The sequence below is a fragment of the Panthera uncia genome, chromosome C2, assembly GCF_023721935.1.
Source record: "Panthera uncia isolate 11264 chromosome C2, Puncia_PCG_1.0, whole genome shotgun sequence".
In the NCBI taxonomy this organism is placed as follows: Eukaryota; Metazoa; Chordata; class Mammalia; order Carnivora; family Felidae; genus Panthera; species Panthera uncia.
Genome location: NC_064810.1, coordinates 40,837,612 through 40,855,223, shown reverse-complemented (window position 1 = coordinate 40,855,223; position 17,612 = coordinate 40,837,612). Strand labels below are relative to the sequence as shown.

The 17,612-nt window shown below is 36.8% G+C and overlaps 1 protein-coding gene across 1 annotated transcript in view; it reads right to left on the bottom strand.

Moving 5' to 3' along the window:
• EPHA3 (EPH receptor A3) overlaps nucleotides 1–17,612 on the bottom strand; it is a 353,619-nt gene that overhangs the window by 57,140 nt on the left and 278,867 nt on the right. The window contains exons 8-10 of the mRNA XM_049628031.1: nucleotides 10,568–10,670; nucleotides 9,791–9,858; nucleotides 4,412–4,537 (exon numbers count right to left, since the gene is read on the bottom strand). Of these exons, the coding sequence (XP_049483988.1) occupies nucleotides 4,412–4,537; nucleotides 9,791–9,858; nucleotides 10,568–10,670 (297 nt within the window). The remainder of the gene's footprint in view (nucleotides 1–4,411; nucleotides 4,538–9,790; nucleotides 9,859–10,567; nucleotides 10,671–17,612) is intronic.

The following is a 17,612-nucleotide window of genomic DNA, read 5'->3' as shown; positions in this document are numbered from 1 at the left end:
AGGCTGTAGGACACAGAATGGATTCTAGGGCCTAATTGCCTCTGTCACTTACTGTGATTTTGAACTGGCATCTTTTTAAAAAATATTTATTTATTTATTTTGAGAGAGAGAGCATGCATGTGTGTGGGGGAGGGGTAGAGAGAGGGAGGGAGAGAGAGAATCCCAAGCAGGCTCCAGGCTCATGAACCTTCACATCATGACCTGAACTGAAATCAACACTTGGGTGCTCAACTGACTGAGCCAATCAGGTGCCCCTTGAACCAATGTCTTTAACCTCTCTGTACCTTTCTCTCCTTATCTATAACATGGGAACACCAATTGCATCTAACTCGTGAGGGTTTTTTTGTAATTAAATGAATTAATGTATTTAAAGATGCATAGTGTAATCTATGTGTTAGCCACTATTTTCTTCTCTGAGTTCAGACCCACCTTAAGAAGGATAAACTATCTATCTACTGCTAAAGAGTTAGATCACATTGAAGAATGAATACAAAAATGCTTTTTAAAATGTCAAATTCTGTATTAATGTTAAGAAGAGATGGTTGTGATGATGATGGTGATAACAAGGTTAATGTCATGCTGGACAAGTATTTGTAAAGGGCAGCATTTTGTAAAAGTCCTTCACTGGAGAGATCAGAGGAAGAGTTCAAATTTCAAGTGGGTCAATTAGCGTTCCTTTCCTTCTCAAGGAAATATCTGACATATGTAAATGTATATCTACCTTCAAAATTCAGAAAATGTTTCAGTAATGCTAATTTTTAAAAACCCCCAAACTCTGAAATGTGATTATTTCATCCGATAAATACTAGAAATGGTCACCAATATATTATACTAAACATAGAAATGTTAAACATTAATTCATTTATCTTCCTAATCAACAACTGTGTTGGAAAAATTAACAAATTTGGGCAAATGCAATGCCCGATCTTTCCACCTAGCCAAATTTTACATGGTCTTATTCAATTTGCTCTGAACCTATAAGAAAACACACACACACACACACACACACACGAACACAAAAAACAAAAACCTTAGATCCTGTCATTTCTAAGTAAAAGCACAACTATAAGATCACTTGGACAGCACTGCTTGATTGTTCAATCCAATAACTGCAGTAGTTTTCATTTGTCCTTTGAAATAAATTATGTTTTATGGGACTGGGTACACTATATTCTGATTTAAGATGCACAACACAAAATTGTTCAAAATAAAATTTCTTACACTCATTTCATCTAAAATAGAAGAAAAAATCTACTTGTGTTTAAGTAGAATGATACTCTTCCCTCGCTTCACATTCCATTCTCCTACTCTTTTAATAAAAGAAGCATAATGAAAATACATATTGAACAATTTTGATGTGTCAACTAAGCCCTGGTCACAAATTATCTCAATTAATCCTCACAAAAATGTTAGAAGAAGGCACTAGTGTAATTATCAGTGTCTAATATGGAGTTTGAAGTTGGAAAAAAAAAAGATTCAAATTTTGGTTTCCCAACGAATAACCATGTGCCTATAGGCCATTCAGATTTTTAGATTTTGTTTTCTCATTTACAGAAATGGAGACAATAACTATCTAAAATTAAATACCATGTGAATGCCTAGCACAGGAGTTAAATATATTCTACTTTCAGAAATTTTCAGTATTTAATCCTGAAATACTGGTTGGATTGAAGAGTAAAACTGGGAATTTTAGTCATTGTGCATTCCATTATTAAAAAATTTACTACTTTGAGAAAGTTAATTTGTGGCTTAATTTTAATTTTGTTATTTAAATTTGTTATTTGGTATTTGGTATAATTCTTCTGATTATCCAATGTATAAATGAGAGTTTCTGTTATTCCTGTTTTTCTGTATGAAACCTCTGACAGAAAATTAGAGAATTAGCCCACACAAATAGGGTCTTTCTTCATATTTGACTGTGAAAGTTCTGTCATTGACCACAAAATTCAGCCTTTTAACAATGGAAGATAACTGCTAATCAATTTAGTATACTTATTAATTTTTTATGTACATTACTTTAAAAATTTTTAAAGGATATAGGAAATGAGTAAGTGTATAAATGCAAGAAGGCTTGCCACGAATAGGTTGTTATTGGAGTAGTTGTGGAAATGGGTAGTATTATACTATACTATCCATTATACTATTAGACAATTTCAGCTACTTTTGTAGATATTTTATATTTTGCAAAAGAAAATGTTAAGAAAAATTGATAGCTTTCAAAATCTTGATTTCATATTCTACCCTTGAAACGCTAATCAAGACAGACTAGAATTGGATGCATACAATATTATACTGAAATCTTCCAGGAGAAGAATAATCGACCTTGAAGATATACTTGTTTGCAAACAAAACAGGCATAGTTTTATTGTCCTTAGGAAAAGGAAAATAAGGAAAATGAGGATATTGGCTGCAAAATCCTGAAAATGGAGCACATTTTTTACAAATATGTTTGAAGAAAGAAATGAACAAAGTTGATCTGTCCTGATCTTTCATGAGCATCAGGGACTGATTGTTCAATGATTCAGTGTAAGTAGCCTTTCCTTTTGTTTTATTTATCAGATACCATTTTGTAAGGGTTATTTGAGAGAGAGAGAGAGAGAGAGAGAGAGAGGGAGCAGGGGAGGGGCAGAGAAAGAGGGAGACACAGAATCTGAAGCAGGCTCCAGTCTCTGAGCTGTCAGCACAGAGCTCAACGCGGGGCTTGAACTCACAAACTGTGAGATCATGATCGGAGCCAAAGTAGGACACTCGACCTACTGAGCCACGCAGACGCCCCTCAGATACCATTTTTAATGAGTGCGTCTTGTCTCACACCACTGTGTTCTAGCGTTATCAGTAACATCTCTCTAGATAAGCTTTTACTAGTGGAAAGGGTCCCAAAGTTCAAGGTCCCCATGTGTCTGGCCTCTAGACACTGGCTGAGCATAAATGAGTTTCTCCTTCTCATATCATTTGATTGTGCAAAGTCTTTGTGCTATGTATGCTCCTGAGGTTTCCATGCTGGAGAATAGTGCACTCTTGTGGGACAATAGTAACACCAGAGCTACAAGAACCATGTGCACCACAGAGCAGTGTACAAAGCAGAAGTGTACAAATGAAAGACAGTAATCGATATTTATTTGTGTTCACTGGATTAGCACAGATATATGATGAATGTGTGTATTCTTAAGTCTTAATTGTGGGAAAAAGAAGCGCATGCTTTATTTTCCTTTTATGAATTACTAGTTTCATATTTGAATATCACCAGCACAGGTGAGTTTTAGCAGGCTGAAATACTAATAAAGTTAGAGGAGAAGATTTACTAAATTATCATTTCATTTAGATAATATGAATTACTCAGATTTTCCTGCTTGAATAATAAATACTGCTACCTTTCTAAATACTGCTTTGTTGTATAGAAAAACAGAGAAAATTATATGCACATTTGTGTAAAGAGGCATCCGTCATAAATATAGTACTTGAAGGAAACATGATCTGATGCTACTCACTATTCAATGAGCTGGTTTCTCAGTCTTTCTATTTCCCACATCAACATAACTACTTTGCATTTGTTTTTAAAATAATATTGAAGAACGAGATGGTGGAGCAGAACTATTGTACAAGATTGTTTATTTTCACTTTTGAGTAGTAGTTTTAATCAAATGCACACTGAATGTCAGTGGATGTCCCTGTGTTTATGTGTAAATGTAAAAATCGTGTTATTTTATAAGTATCTGTAACTTTTATTGGAAAAAGGCAACTGCTATTCACAGTCACTCCAGAGCTGTTTGTTAATGGGATTATAATTGAGTCCATTAATGATTAGATTGAAGATGTATCTATATGAAAACAAACTTTGACAAAAATTTAAACTATATAAAGTTATAGGCAAGTATTAAAATGGAGCACTTTATGTTATTTAAACTATCCACTCAAAATAGTTTTGAGGAAGTTTGTGTAAAATGCGTCATTGATGATTTTACTTTGTGTCGCCTTTTTACTGTAATTCCAAAGAGGATTCTAAAATTGCCTGTTTTACAAACTCAAAATTTTCACTTAGTGAGCTTGTTTAAAGTAAGACGCACTTTTATCCTGTTATCCCTGTTTAGTCAAATAGGCTTTGTGACACATGATCGGCATAGTCAGGGGAAGACTGAGCTATTGAGGCTGCCGCCTCTGAAATTCAATAAATAAAAAGCTGGCCATGGTCTGTGAGTCTGCAAGTCTGGCACCTTTGAAATCATTACATTCCATTAAATACTCCTTCATTTATTTATTGCCTGCCTTTGATGTTGAAATCAGAAAAATGTCCCTTTTCACAGCAGTATAACTTAGGCTTGAGAAATTGCACATTCTTAGGCAGCATTCTTATTCATAGTTGCAAACTTGTAATTAACATGTAGATAGACAGTGGGGTTACTGTGGTGGTTACCTGCTCCAACAACTTTGTCAATGGATATGTTGGTGGCATCCAGTTCCTTAGCAAACTCATGAACCGCTTGGGTAGGGTCTTCGTATGTGTGTGGGTCAACATAAGTCCTGAGACCTGGAAGTTTTACTGTTTAAGGGAAGGAAGAAAGGCATTATTGTAAAAACTGATTTATAAAAACTTTACTGAGAAAATTTTATAAGCATATTATTAGTGAAAAAATATCCCTATTACCATAAAGTGAACCAACTGTTAGTTTATTCTGCAATTGGCAGAGAGGCTGGACTATGCATTGAACGATTTAAGAAACAAAATTCCCCATAATGAAACAAAGAGGAACCACAATGAACTTTCTCAGCAAAAACACTACAAGGAGAATGAACATTCAAAAAGGGTAATCTCAAGCAGAAGATTGAGTAGGTCCAGTAATTATACCATCAGCCGTAGTGAGTGCATGCTATGACACATTTATGATTCTACAAATAGTGCCGTAAACAAGTATTTATGAAAATGCCACATCTGACAATAAATCAAAGTTTGGGAAATATTTTCAAAAGGCAGTACAGTGACTAAAATTATAGATAAATTAATTAAAGGATATAAAACAGCATGTCTTTTGTCTGACACTATTCTGCTCTTAGTAACATTCACAATCAAACTCATCCCTTGTAATTATAGATATACTTAAACCTGTGAGGATATGCATATATGATATGGGTATTATATGAATATACTAACATAATATAAAATTACCGAAATCTTACTGTGTAGCTTTTCAGCATAAAGGCAATATAAATTCTCTATATTTTAATAATGGTGCCAAAAAGCTAAATCCCAAACATAAATTACATTTTTAGCCTATTAGCCTATTAGCCTATTAGCCTCCTTCATAATATGTATATTTATTTAATAATTCTGAAGGTGAAAATTTTTTGTGATGTTCTATAATTAAAATAGCATGGATAAAAGATACAGGAGAATCATTTTGGATTTGATTTAATATTAATGAGATTTCTATTATTTGGAAAAAATAAGTCATATTAGAAATAATTTGGAATGTTTAATAAACTAAATTTCTCTACAGTAAAATGAATTTTTTAAGTAAGCTTTATGCCCAATGTGGGGCTTAAACTCATGACCCGGAGAGATCAAGAGTCGTATGTTCTACCAACTGAGTCAACCAGTCACCCTTAAAACTAAATTTTTATAAAAGGGAACTTAGGATCTATTAAAGTACATAAACATGATCGAACACTAAAAGATATAGTATATGTATTTATATGATAGATTTTTGTTTTTAATTTTGGTAATTTTTTAAAAATTGGTAAAAAGTATTGTTTTAGCAAGGGGCAGGAATGCATAATAGTGATTGTTTTTTCATTTATGACCCTATATATTGAAGGATACTTTTTATCCTAAAGTAACAAGTAAAATCAGATGTTATCTTTTACAGTATCCCTTTATAATGAAAGCATCTTAATGGCAAATTGCAACTGAACATTCAGTGATGACCAAAGAGGTCTCTGACTCATTTTGTAGTTTGCATGAAATGGATGTAGAGACTGATGACAGCAATTATTCCAGAGAGCCTTCAGCACGATGGACAGTAGGCCAACGGGTCCAGCATTTCATGGTTCGGGCTGAGAAATGATCAGTTCATTGACATACAGGACATCTTCATGAATTCCCTTCTTACACCACATAATAAGTTATGTTCCGGCAAAGTATCCATAAAGGTTTCAAGAGACGAAATAGAGGCATAAGAATAAAAAGATTATAAAAAATAAGTGGTGGTTGGGAAGTAAAAATTCAATTTTCCTCAGTTACTTCTCCAGATGATTTTTGAGACTCTAGAATAGAAATGGGAGGGTCAGGAAGCAAATAGAGAAGAAAGGCTAAAGCTCCTCCTACTTGGCCTGTGTTGACATTGGGACTCTATGCAATACAACAGCCTCTCCATCCTGAGGCCAAGTGCAGATTATCGAGAAGACACCAATTTGAAGGTTACCTCCACAGAACTGGGGAAATGACAAGTCCTTTGCTCTTGCTTTGGGTAAACTGAGCAGCTTTTGAAGTAAGAACTTTTGAAGCTTTTCTATTCTGAACAGCTCAGCAAAAAGAATTACCTAGGTGTCAGAGAACGAAAGCTCTTGAATACTTGTTATTCAAGTGCTCGGCACAAGTGCCTATTATGGTGTTAATGCTCAATGAATGATAGAGATTACGGACATTGTATGTATTTTGATGTTAAGAATGTTTATTCAAATTATTAATATGATTGAGGTTTCTGGAGACAGGATTTGGGCCAGAAATGTCCATTCCTTTTGAGCTCCCAGATCAGTTTGTAAGCTTCTGCCATTATTGTAAACATCATTGCTTCCTATAAAAACACATGGCAGAGTCACTCTAGTTCAGTGGTCTATTATAATTTATTATTTCACTAAAACTATTTCTAATATTATCAGTACTAAAACACTTTACCCTTAAAACAAGCAAACAGATTAAGGAAAGCTATGATACTTTTCTTGCTTAAGAGTAAGGAAAACAGCAAAAGTAACTGTAGACTTACTAAAATATGTTAGGGAATAAAGTTCTGCCGGAATCTTTTTGTATAATAAGTTTAGTTACATTTTAATAAAAGCTCACATCAAAGGGAGACTGGGATATATGATCATCCAGTTTTGATTTATCTCTAGTAATTGTACAGTAAAGGACCAGAAGATAAGGAAATTTAGTATTCCTTTTCAAGTAAAAAAAATAAGGTAAAAATTGGGGCACCTGGGTGGCTCAGTCAGTTCAGTGTCCGACTTTGGCTCAGTTCATGATCTCATGGTTCCTGGGTTCAAGCCCTGCATCGGGCTCTGTGCTGATAGCTCGGAGCATGGAGCCTGCTTAAGATTCTGTGTCTCCCTCTCTTTCTACCCTCCCCCCACTCTCTCAAAAATAAATAAACATTAAAAAAAATTTTAAGTAAGGTAAAAATTATTTTTAAAAAAATGAAAATTTTTCTTGTAAACAATTACAAATGTGTTAACCTTGCTGAACTTAAGGAAATCAATTTGGAAGCAATTTACTAGTATCAGAATTTACAAAGACCATTATAAAGTGAGTTGTCAGAAACAATGTCTAACATTTTAAATAAACACTAGCTTTAAACAGCTTTGAATTGTGCTTTAAAGTGACCCTTCTATACCTGTCAGCCCTAGAGAGTATATGTATCACTAAATAATCTGAAAATTCAGTCGCCTTTCCCTACTAAAATCAAATTCATTGCAATTAAATAAAATCATATAAATTGCTTTTCTATCCACATGAAATTTGGGAAACAATACAAATATAAACACACACATCCCCAAGTTAAATGGCCTGTTCACTGTGGGAGCTTTGGCTGCTGACTTTTAACTGCTGACCCCAGAAGTGCCAGGAATCAGGTGATGCAGGATACAAGGCACATAATCCCTTCACACCAATAATTAAGGGCAACATACAGAGTAACTGGGCTGTGTCAAGAAAACCAGATAATAAACACATGCACACGTGTTAAGCTGTACTACTTTACAGCTCGTTCTGTGCAAACACAATAATTTACATTTCCATTTTACCAGCATGAGCTGCCCTAAGGATAGCAAAAAATAAAAAGGCCTAGCCAGAGAGGGCAAGGGGACAGGATCTTAGGAGGTGAAACACATTTCTTTCCTTTTGAAGCAATATTATAGGATTTGTAACAAGACTGGAGGGAATAGTTCATAGCTAGAGCTTTTTAAAGTAATACCAAATAAATGGTCTGAAATAAACCAGCTGTAGCACTAAGACTCAGAAAGTTTATGACATGCATATAAGTTATTTTATGCCCTTACAGCTAGGATAAAATGCATTTCTTTTTTGTTTGTCTATCATAAAGACATTGTACATTTGAAGAAAATTAAAGTTTCAACCAACTCCACTAGAAAAACCAAGAGCTAAAACAGATTGGAGTGATAGAGGAATGTGCTTACCATTGAGACACAGAAATTTATCATTGTTCCAAATTCATGAGATTTACAATTCCGATATTAAAAGACCCAAATCAGTACTGTTTTACTCTAAAGACAATATTTACATTGACTATCCAACTCAAATTAGGAACAGTTTAATCCACAGGAATGTGACTGCTCTAATTTATGCACGGCAGCTGTGACTCACTGTTTTTGGGGGGGACCATGAAAAAAAGCTACATAAGCCTCCTGCAATTTGTTCATTCATTCTCTTAAAGTAATCTAAAATGATGAGATGTTGCCATGAGGAAGGTAGCGCTTTGGCTTTTGTGAATTATTCTGTGATGACTACAATGAGAAGGATAGAACAAACAATGCCCTTTGTAAACTGTCACTGTGTCCAGCTCACATCAGTTTACATTTTGGAACACATTCTCTTTTTCTTTTTTTGCAAGCTACTGTGTGCCTCCTGCATGTTAGCAACAGGTAATCAAGCTGTTAACTTGAGTTATAAGGGGAGCTATAGTTTTTAGATGCAAAGCCAATGACGGATATGAAGTATCATGCTGAACTGAAAATAATTTTACAAGGCAATAGCGAATCAAAGAAAGTGATGCTTACAAGACTACGTCAGTCATATTGAGACGATCTGAGAGCACGAAAGTATGAGTTTAGTCTGCACTAATTTCCATAAGAACATGCTATTCCCTTTGAGTCCACTGATTAGTAATTGCCACATCGTTTGGAAAATCAAAATGCCTGGGATGATTTGTTTTGTCAGAAGAAGAAAAAAAAGAGTCAGTCCTCTTATTAGATATAAACACTTTGTTTCCCAAAAGACTATTTCCTTTAGAAAATATTAAAAGGAGACGAAATTGCTTGGTATTAACATACGAGGGAAAAGTGCTGGCTTTCCGACCAGTTAGGTATCGTGTAACTCCAAAATAAACAGTTTATTTTAAAGGCTCTCTCCTGGTTGGTTGACAAAATAGACTACGGCGTTTCACATAAACAGAGGTTGTTTATATTTATTTGGGAGTTCGGAAAGGGACAAGGTTCCTATTTAGATTTTAGCGACGGACGAGAAATAAGGAAATGGAAGATACGCTTTGCCTTTCAGCTACGCAGAGCTGACTACAGTACACACTCCCCATCATGTACATTATTTGGCTATAAACCATAGGTTATCCTTCACTTTGCTGAAGGATGCTGAAATGTGACCATGCAAAAATTACTTCATGCAGAGCCATGAATTTCCTTCCCCATTTTAAATTAATTTAATCTGCTCAATTCTTTCCTAAAACTCCTTTTGCATTCTCTGCTTTGTGGGGAAGTTATCCAATTATGTATCAATAAGGCTAAAACTAGAACGGTGAAACCAAAGCACCAAAACAGCTTAGGAACTTACAATGTCCATTCCCAAAATGAAGTCTTTTTTCATCAGCACCATGTTTTGACTTGTTATAGCCACAGAACCTGGAGGGAAGTCAGGGGAAGAGAACACAGAAAGAAAATATATGAAAGCAATTATCTATGCTCAGAATGTGCAAAGCACAAAAAAAAAAAAAAAATAAGGCATTTTCCTCAAACAATTAAATGCTTTAGTGAAAGTTTAATGACTTCATATTTTCTAAATCCTTTATAGAAAGCCTCTTTCTCTGGGGACTCTGGAAAGCTGCCTAATGAGGAGATATGCAGAGTTGCTTCCCCACTGTGCAGACCCCTTCAGTTCAGTTTTTATAATGGCCTTAGAAAGTGTTTATAGTATTTTTTTTTTAACAACTGCTGTTAGAATGAATGAAGGGTAAAGTCTCCATTGTCGGCGATTAGTGCTGTGCTGCCTTACCAGTGTTCTGGGTGAGAAAGTGGCAGGGAAATCTGGGGTGTATTTCAAGAGTGAGAGAACAATTGGAAAAAGAGAGTAAAAACCGCAAACTAGGTCAAAAGGGAGAAGTGGTATGAGGTTGAAAAGTGGGGCAGGAATTTCATGGATTAAAAAAAAAAAAAGAAAATCAAAACTAAAGATGGAGAAACAAAAGAAAGGGAAGGGAAGAAAGAATAGATACAAGCAGAGACATTCTTAGTTGTTAAAATACTTCATTGACCACAGTCTTCAGATTGTAGCCCAATTCAGGGGAGCGAGCAGAGCAATAATGAGTGGTCGTAAAAGAGACCGCAAACTCACCTCCCTATCAAAACGTAGGTGACCACTGTGAGGAGAATAATGGCCACTGCCGCTGAAATGGCAATCATTACCACTTGGCTGTTTTCACCGGAGATGGAGAAAGCTGGGGGGTGGAGGAGAAAAAGAAGAAAAGGACAGGCATTAACACACCATAACTAACATCGGCATGGAAAAGCTGATAAACTCAGTCATAGTTACTCTGGTTTTACCTAAAACGTGGCTTCCTGCTTCATACAGTATAAACAGAATTCCCCACGTTAGTGTAAAAACAGACAGTGCCTATAAGGGTGCTTGAAATTTCCAATTAATAAGATAAGATACTCTCTTTCAATGGCATCAATCAAACGCTACTTGAGTGCAGACTCTGCGAAACATCCTGGACTGGTTTTCTGTAGGCTTACTGCAAAGAAACTCATTGGATACACCAGAAGTTATCAGAGGAACACAGTGAACAGGTCAGATTTCCCTGAATGAAATTATAAAAGATCCCTAATTTTTTTTTTTTAATGTTGATTTATTTCTGAGAGAGAGAAGACAGAGCACGAGTGGGGGAGGGGCAGAGAGAGAGAGGGAGATACAGAATCCCAAGCAGGCTCCAGGCTCTGAGCTGTCAGCACAAAGCCCAGCATAGGGCTCAAAGTGACAAAAGTTGAGATCAGACCTGAGCTGAAGTCTGATGCTTAACCCACTAGGCCACCCAGGTGCCCTAAAAGCTTTCTAAACAAGCTTAATTATTTTGCAATATCTAGAGTTATTAAAATGTTTTTTTTTTTCGTTTTTTCGTTTTTTTTTTTTTTTTAACACATACCACCAACAAATTGCTCTCCTACCTTTGTGAATGTCTCATCACTCACTCACCTAAAAATAGTCCGGGAGTCAAACCTGGCCAGCTACCAGTTTTTGTATACCTCAGGAGCTTAGAATGGTTTCACATTTGCTTCATGGTTGTAAAAAGTCAAAAGAAGATTTTTGACACGTAGAAATTATGTAAAATTCAAAATTTGGTGTCCATAAGTAAAGTTGTATTGGAGCACAGCCACATTCATTTGTGTATTATCTATGGCTGCTTTTATGCTACAATAGCCAAGTTGAGTAAGAGCACAGAGGCTGTCTACACACACAGCCTAAAATATTTATTATCTAGCCCTTTACAGAAAAAGTCTACTGACCCTTGAGCTAGACCAGTGCTTCTCTAACTTCAATGTTCATTCAAACCACTTGGGAATCTTGGAAAAGAAGTTTCTGATTCAGTCGGTCTAGAGTGGGGACTGAAACTGCTTTTCTTTTCTCTTTTTAAATTTGTTTTATTTTATTTTAGAGGGGTGTAGGGGAGAGGGCAGAGAGACAGAGAGAGAGAGACAGAGAGAGAGAGAACCTTAAGCAGGCTCTAGACTCAACATGGAGCTTGGTGCGGGGCTCGACATGGGGTTCAATCCCATGGCGCTGGGATCATGATCTGAGCCAAAATCAAGAGTTGGACACTGAGCCACCCAGGTGCCCTGAGACTGTGCTTTCCTTATGAGCTTCCAGTGATGCTGATGCTGGCTGATTCCAGACCATGTTTCGAGTAGCAAAGACAGAGAACACAAATACAAAATCACCTTGTCTTCTCCCTCACCTCATCATTCACTATCCAATTAATCACCAAACTGTTTTAAGTGTTTTTTAGTTCTTCTGGATTACAATTAGAAAATCCTAATTGGTCTTTATTTGCATGTCTTTCCTATCTTTTATCTGGCCAGTAGAATATTCCTTCTAAACCATCAATTTGATCATGCTGTTGTCATGCATAAAAGTTTTGCAGGGCTCTCCATCACTTTTTAAAAAAAAAATTTTTTTTTAACGTTTATTTATTTTTGAGACAGAGAGAGACAGAGCATGAACAGGGGAGGGGCAGAGAGAGAGGGAGACACAGAATCTGAAACAGGCTCCAGGCTCTGAGCTGTCAGCACACAGCCCGACATGGGGCTCGAACTCAGGGACCGTGAGATCATGACCTGAGCCGAAGTCGGACTCTTAAGCGACCAAGCCACCCAGGCGCCCTCTCCATCACTTTTAAGGTAAAATGCAAATTCTGTAGCAGAGCAGGTAAAGCCATTGAAGATCCTGTTCCTTGCCTACACCTCCAGCCTCATCTGCTATTAAACTCCATAAGCATCCTAATCCCTAGACTCTAAAATATACACAGCTTCCGGAACAAGGCCTTTCACATGCTCGTATTTTAACATATATTGCCCTTGTAGTAAATGCTGATTGAACAAATGAATGAGCGGTGTATCTAAAGAGCTTAGAAGAGAGAGTGTGATTATTTGAATACTATCACCTCTCCAGACGCCATTATCAAATGTTCAGCCTGATCAAAATCTAAGTTTGGAAGGATTTCTTGAAAATAATGCAGTTTTAGGGAGAGCTAAATGATGCAAATAAAGAGACATGGCAGATGGGCTGTAAGAAGTTTTCCAAGCATCTGAAAATAAGAGCTCCAAGTGTGGTAGGATGGCATCCTCATAATATAAACTGCTGCAAGCTCTTTATTCTTTACTACCAGCAAACTGTTTACACCACTGTGGCAGGCACAGGAGTGCCTGCTCGCATCTTCCCACTGCCAAATTTGCAGCGGGCAGACAGCCTCCAGCTGCTGCACCTTCAGGACCCACCGCAGCCTTCATGCACGGGCCACCCTCCCCTCCATGACTAAACACTACAAGGGGACTGGAGCCAGGCCCTCCCTGCTCAGTACAGGACTCCTCTAAGGCAGTCTTCACTCTGGGGCTCCCCACCGCTTGCGGGACCCCCAGGGGAGACCCGAAGAGCTGCGCTGCTGGCTGAATCTCCTCCTCTTCCACTCTTCTCTTTCCCTCCACCTCTTCACAGACGCTGACAGACATCCCAGCAAGAGGTGCAGCCTGACCGCTTCTGTTCTTCCCGCCTCTTTGCTCTCTCTGCATTTTCCCCTATAAAGCTCATAGAAGTCCATCTTAACATCTCTCTCCCAGAACCCCTGGACGGATACATATCTATCCACTGGATACAGATCCGTGATTAGTTTGTAAAGTAACTTAACCTAGTGATTCAATAATGCTCCGTAAACCTATAATAATAACTCTATCTCATGCTTTCTATGTTGTACGTACATCGTAGTAACTTCTAAAGTGCAGCAAGGTCTGCATTCTCTGTGAAGTTTAGCCAGGAGATGAGATAAATGTCAATGAAACTGGGAGAGGAAGCATGATAGAAGGAAGAGGAATTCTCTGTTTCTTTTTCTGTCACAGACAGAATTAAATTAGGACATCTCTGCAATGTCCTCCAGCTCTAAATATCTATGAATCCTGGGGACTACCTAAGGCACATAATCAAAATGGATCATTTTTGTTAGTGAAATTAGCAAACATTTATAATGAGGGATTTTGAATAAATGCATTATAGAGTTGTCTAAAAATGCTACGTGGAACACTTTTAAAAATTGCTGTCTATTACATGTCTTAGAAACTCATTTTGAATATGTTTTCCCACAGGCAAACTGCTTCCCCTGTTTCTGGCCACTTCCCATTTAGAACATCCTGCACATACAGCCGACCTTCTCTCCCTAAAGCAGACTAGTTAGGAGCTCAGTCTCGTGAAACAGAATGCTTGGATTTGCACTTATTTTGCTGTGTGACACAAGATCACTGTTGCAAGGATTAAATGGGTTAACGCAAGCAAAACACTTAAAATAGTTCCAAGCACTGAGTAAGTGCTTAATAAATGTTATATATTTTTATTATTTCATTTCTCCAGTAAAAAACTGGCAAAAAGTGCTGTGGATTCAGTTTCTGCCCAGTGAGGGTTTCCAGACAGTTGACTTGTCTGTTTTCCCAAGCACGTCAGTTTCATTCTGTTTGGACTTCGTGCTTTGGAGATGCCACCTTGACTCTAGGGAAGCCCCTTTACTCCTATGAACTCTACAATTTCAGCATAATATCTTTTTTTTTTAATGTACATCTGCAGCACTAGATTAGTACTCCAAAATTTGGAGATTCTAGGTTCACTGACTCTACTTCCTAGTTATGCAACCCGAGAAAAAACACACATAAACTCTGTCCTAAACCATCTATAAGGGAAATAATAGTACCGGAATAACTTATGGAACAGGATCAAATAAAATGCTTATGAAAGTGCTTAATGGGTCCCTGGATGGCTCGGTGGGTTAATCGTCCAAGCCTTGATTTTGGCTCAGGTAATGATTTCAGGGTTCCCGTCAGTGCAAGCCTGCTTGGGATTCTCTCTCTCTCTCTCTCTCTCTCTCTCTCTCTCTCTCTCTGCCCCTCCCCTGCTCACTCTTTCTCTCTCTCAAAAAAACAAAAACAAAAAACTCAACAAAAAAGAAAGAAAATGCTTAATATATTATCACATAAATACATAGGTTCTCGAATCAGACCTGTCATTAACCAATTGTGTGATTTTGGAAAGCTTACTTAAACCTCTCTATGCCTCAGTCTCTTTGCGAAATGAAGATGATAATAACTATAAAAAATGAGACATTCTGGGGCCCCTGGGTGACTTAGTTGGTTAAGCATCCGACTTCTGCTCAGGTCATGATCTCCCCGTTCGTGAGTTTGAGCCCCGCGTCGGGCCCTGTGCTGACAGCTCAGAGCCTGGAGCCTGCTTGGGATTCTGTGTCTCTGTCTCTCTCTCTCTTCCCCTCCTCACTAACACTCTGTCTCAAAAATAAACATTAAAAAAAAAAGATAATTACAAAAAATATTATCTAAACTCCAGGTAAAAACCCACTTTGTTCCACTAAGAAATATCTATATGTGTTATGAAAGATAACTTCTAATATAATTTTTAAAAATAAAAACTAGAAAAAAATTAGAATAAAGATCAAAATGTTAAAGAAATACAAACATCAGTCTTTTATTATATATATATATATATATATATATATATATATATATATATTTTAAATATCAATATATGACAAGACTCTTAAGTTCTTAGAACGAATTTTTATGAATACATCATTCTGATAAAAAAACAGAGAGTTGATTTTGTCTTTTTTTCTCCCTAGGACAAAAGATACCTTTTTTTCTCATCCATATTTAAAGTCTGGAAGAATTCTATGGTGAAAAAGAGTAAACTGAGTTTTTAAAATATCAAACCGTACCACTCAAAGATTTTTATAAATGAGGAACATGATGTTAAAAAGCTCATCTTTTCCTTCTTACTCTTTTTTCATCTGCTGTATCCATCAGTGGAAGTATTGCAAATATAAAACTTATTTGGCAAAACCCCCAAACCCTGTAATTTTCAAATGGAATATTTCTTAAACCTCAGACACGGAAGCCCCATTAGAGGTTCGTGCAGAATGCTGCCACAGCAGTATCTGTAGTAAATCTGGAATCACATTAGTATATTGGGATTTGTTGTTCCCTTTGAAAATTTACATATCACCCAGAGTTAAGTGCTGTTTAAAAACAGAAAATATGTTTATCTAATGGTGATCTGACCCTCCTGCCCCTTGATATACCTAATTTCTACCACAGGATATAATGAACATGTGTTTTTTCGCTTTCTGGGATTTGTGATCTTTCTTGGTAAAGCAAATGTAGGTTTTGTTGTTCTTAACTTAAATAACCATTTAAAAGTTTGAAAAAAAATTCAATTTGTAATCATTTCAGAACAAGAAACTTGTTTGCGGGGCGCCTCACTGGCTCAGCCGGTGGAGCCCACGACTCTTGATCTCGGGGTTGTGATTTCCAGTCCCACTTTGGGTGTAGAGATTACTTACAAATAAAATCTTTTAAAAAAGGCAACTTTTTTGCATTACTTAAATGTTACAAAAAGATTGAGAACTACCAATGTTAAATTGCAATTAAACTCTGTTTTGATGTCATCTAAAATTTTAAATTTGTTTTAAACCTGTTCAGGATCCACTTTCATGGTATTTTATAACGTTCTGGTTTCTAATGTTCTCAGAGAGCCATTTCTCTTTGGAGTCCCAGAGGGAAGGCTGCCCGTGGACGAGTCCTGCCTTAGGCAGAAGAGGCTGACTCCTGTGCCCTTGCGGTGTTTAGTCATGGAGGAGAGCGTGGCCCCTGCAGGAGGCCTGCGGTGGGTCCTGGCAGGTGCAGCAGAGGAAGGCTGTCTGCCGCTGCTGACTTGGTGGCAGGGACATCCGAGCAGGCACTCCCAAGACCGCCCCACAGGTGAAAACACGTGTATCCATCACAGAAGAATTAGCAGAGGTTTTGAAGTATATATAGATTAGTATTTTGGGGGATGGCAGCTCGCCTTCGAGTTAGAAGAATTACCGCGTTTCAGCTTGAGCTGATAATTTCTAAGAACACTAGATTCTCAACACCTTGCGGAAGGCACAGCTGGTTATGGTTAAGGGGCGTTTCCAATCAGCTGACAAAAGGTGTGCCATAAAATAGCATAACTGTTTGATACAGTAACTATTATTTAACTTAAACTGTTTTTTATAATTTGTGTTTACCTTTTAATGTTTCTATTAGGTATGGATTGTGGGCATAATAAAAATATTACCATACCAAAACCAATGTGCTTTTAGATCGCAGACAAAATATTTAGACAGGAAATACACATGCCAGGAGAAATGCCAAATCAGAACAGTCAAAAGAGATTACTGGGTTTCTCTTCGGTACTGTGCTGGCCATTGTCAGACCCTCCCTGGATGATTTTTTCTAAAGGGAGTTCATCTTTGATTGTCTTTCTAGGCTATTTTACAACTGTGAATTTAAGTTGCAGGAAACTGAGTGATGTATACAATTTTTCCCATTACAATTAAAATAAAACGTTCACTAGAGATAGAACTGGTTTATGTACAGTAGAAAAGATGACTCCAATCATTACATTTATTGTCCTATAGGATATTAATCAATCTGGGACAAATTAATAAATTTAAGTATTCCTGATTGTCTGTAATATATACACACACAAATATGTATTTATATATGCATATTTATCTGTTCTTCAAATTTTCCTTTAAACAAGTTTAATCTAAAAAACAAATAAAACAGTTTAATCTTTTTTAGAATATAAT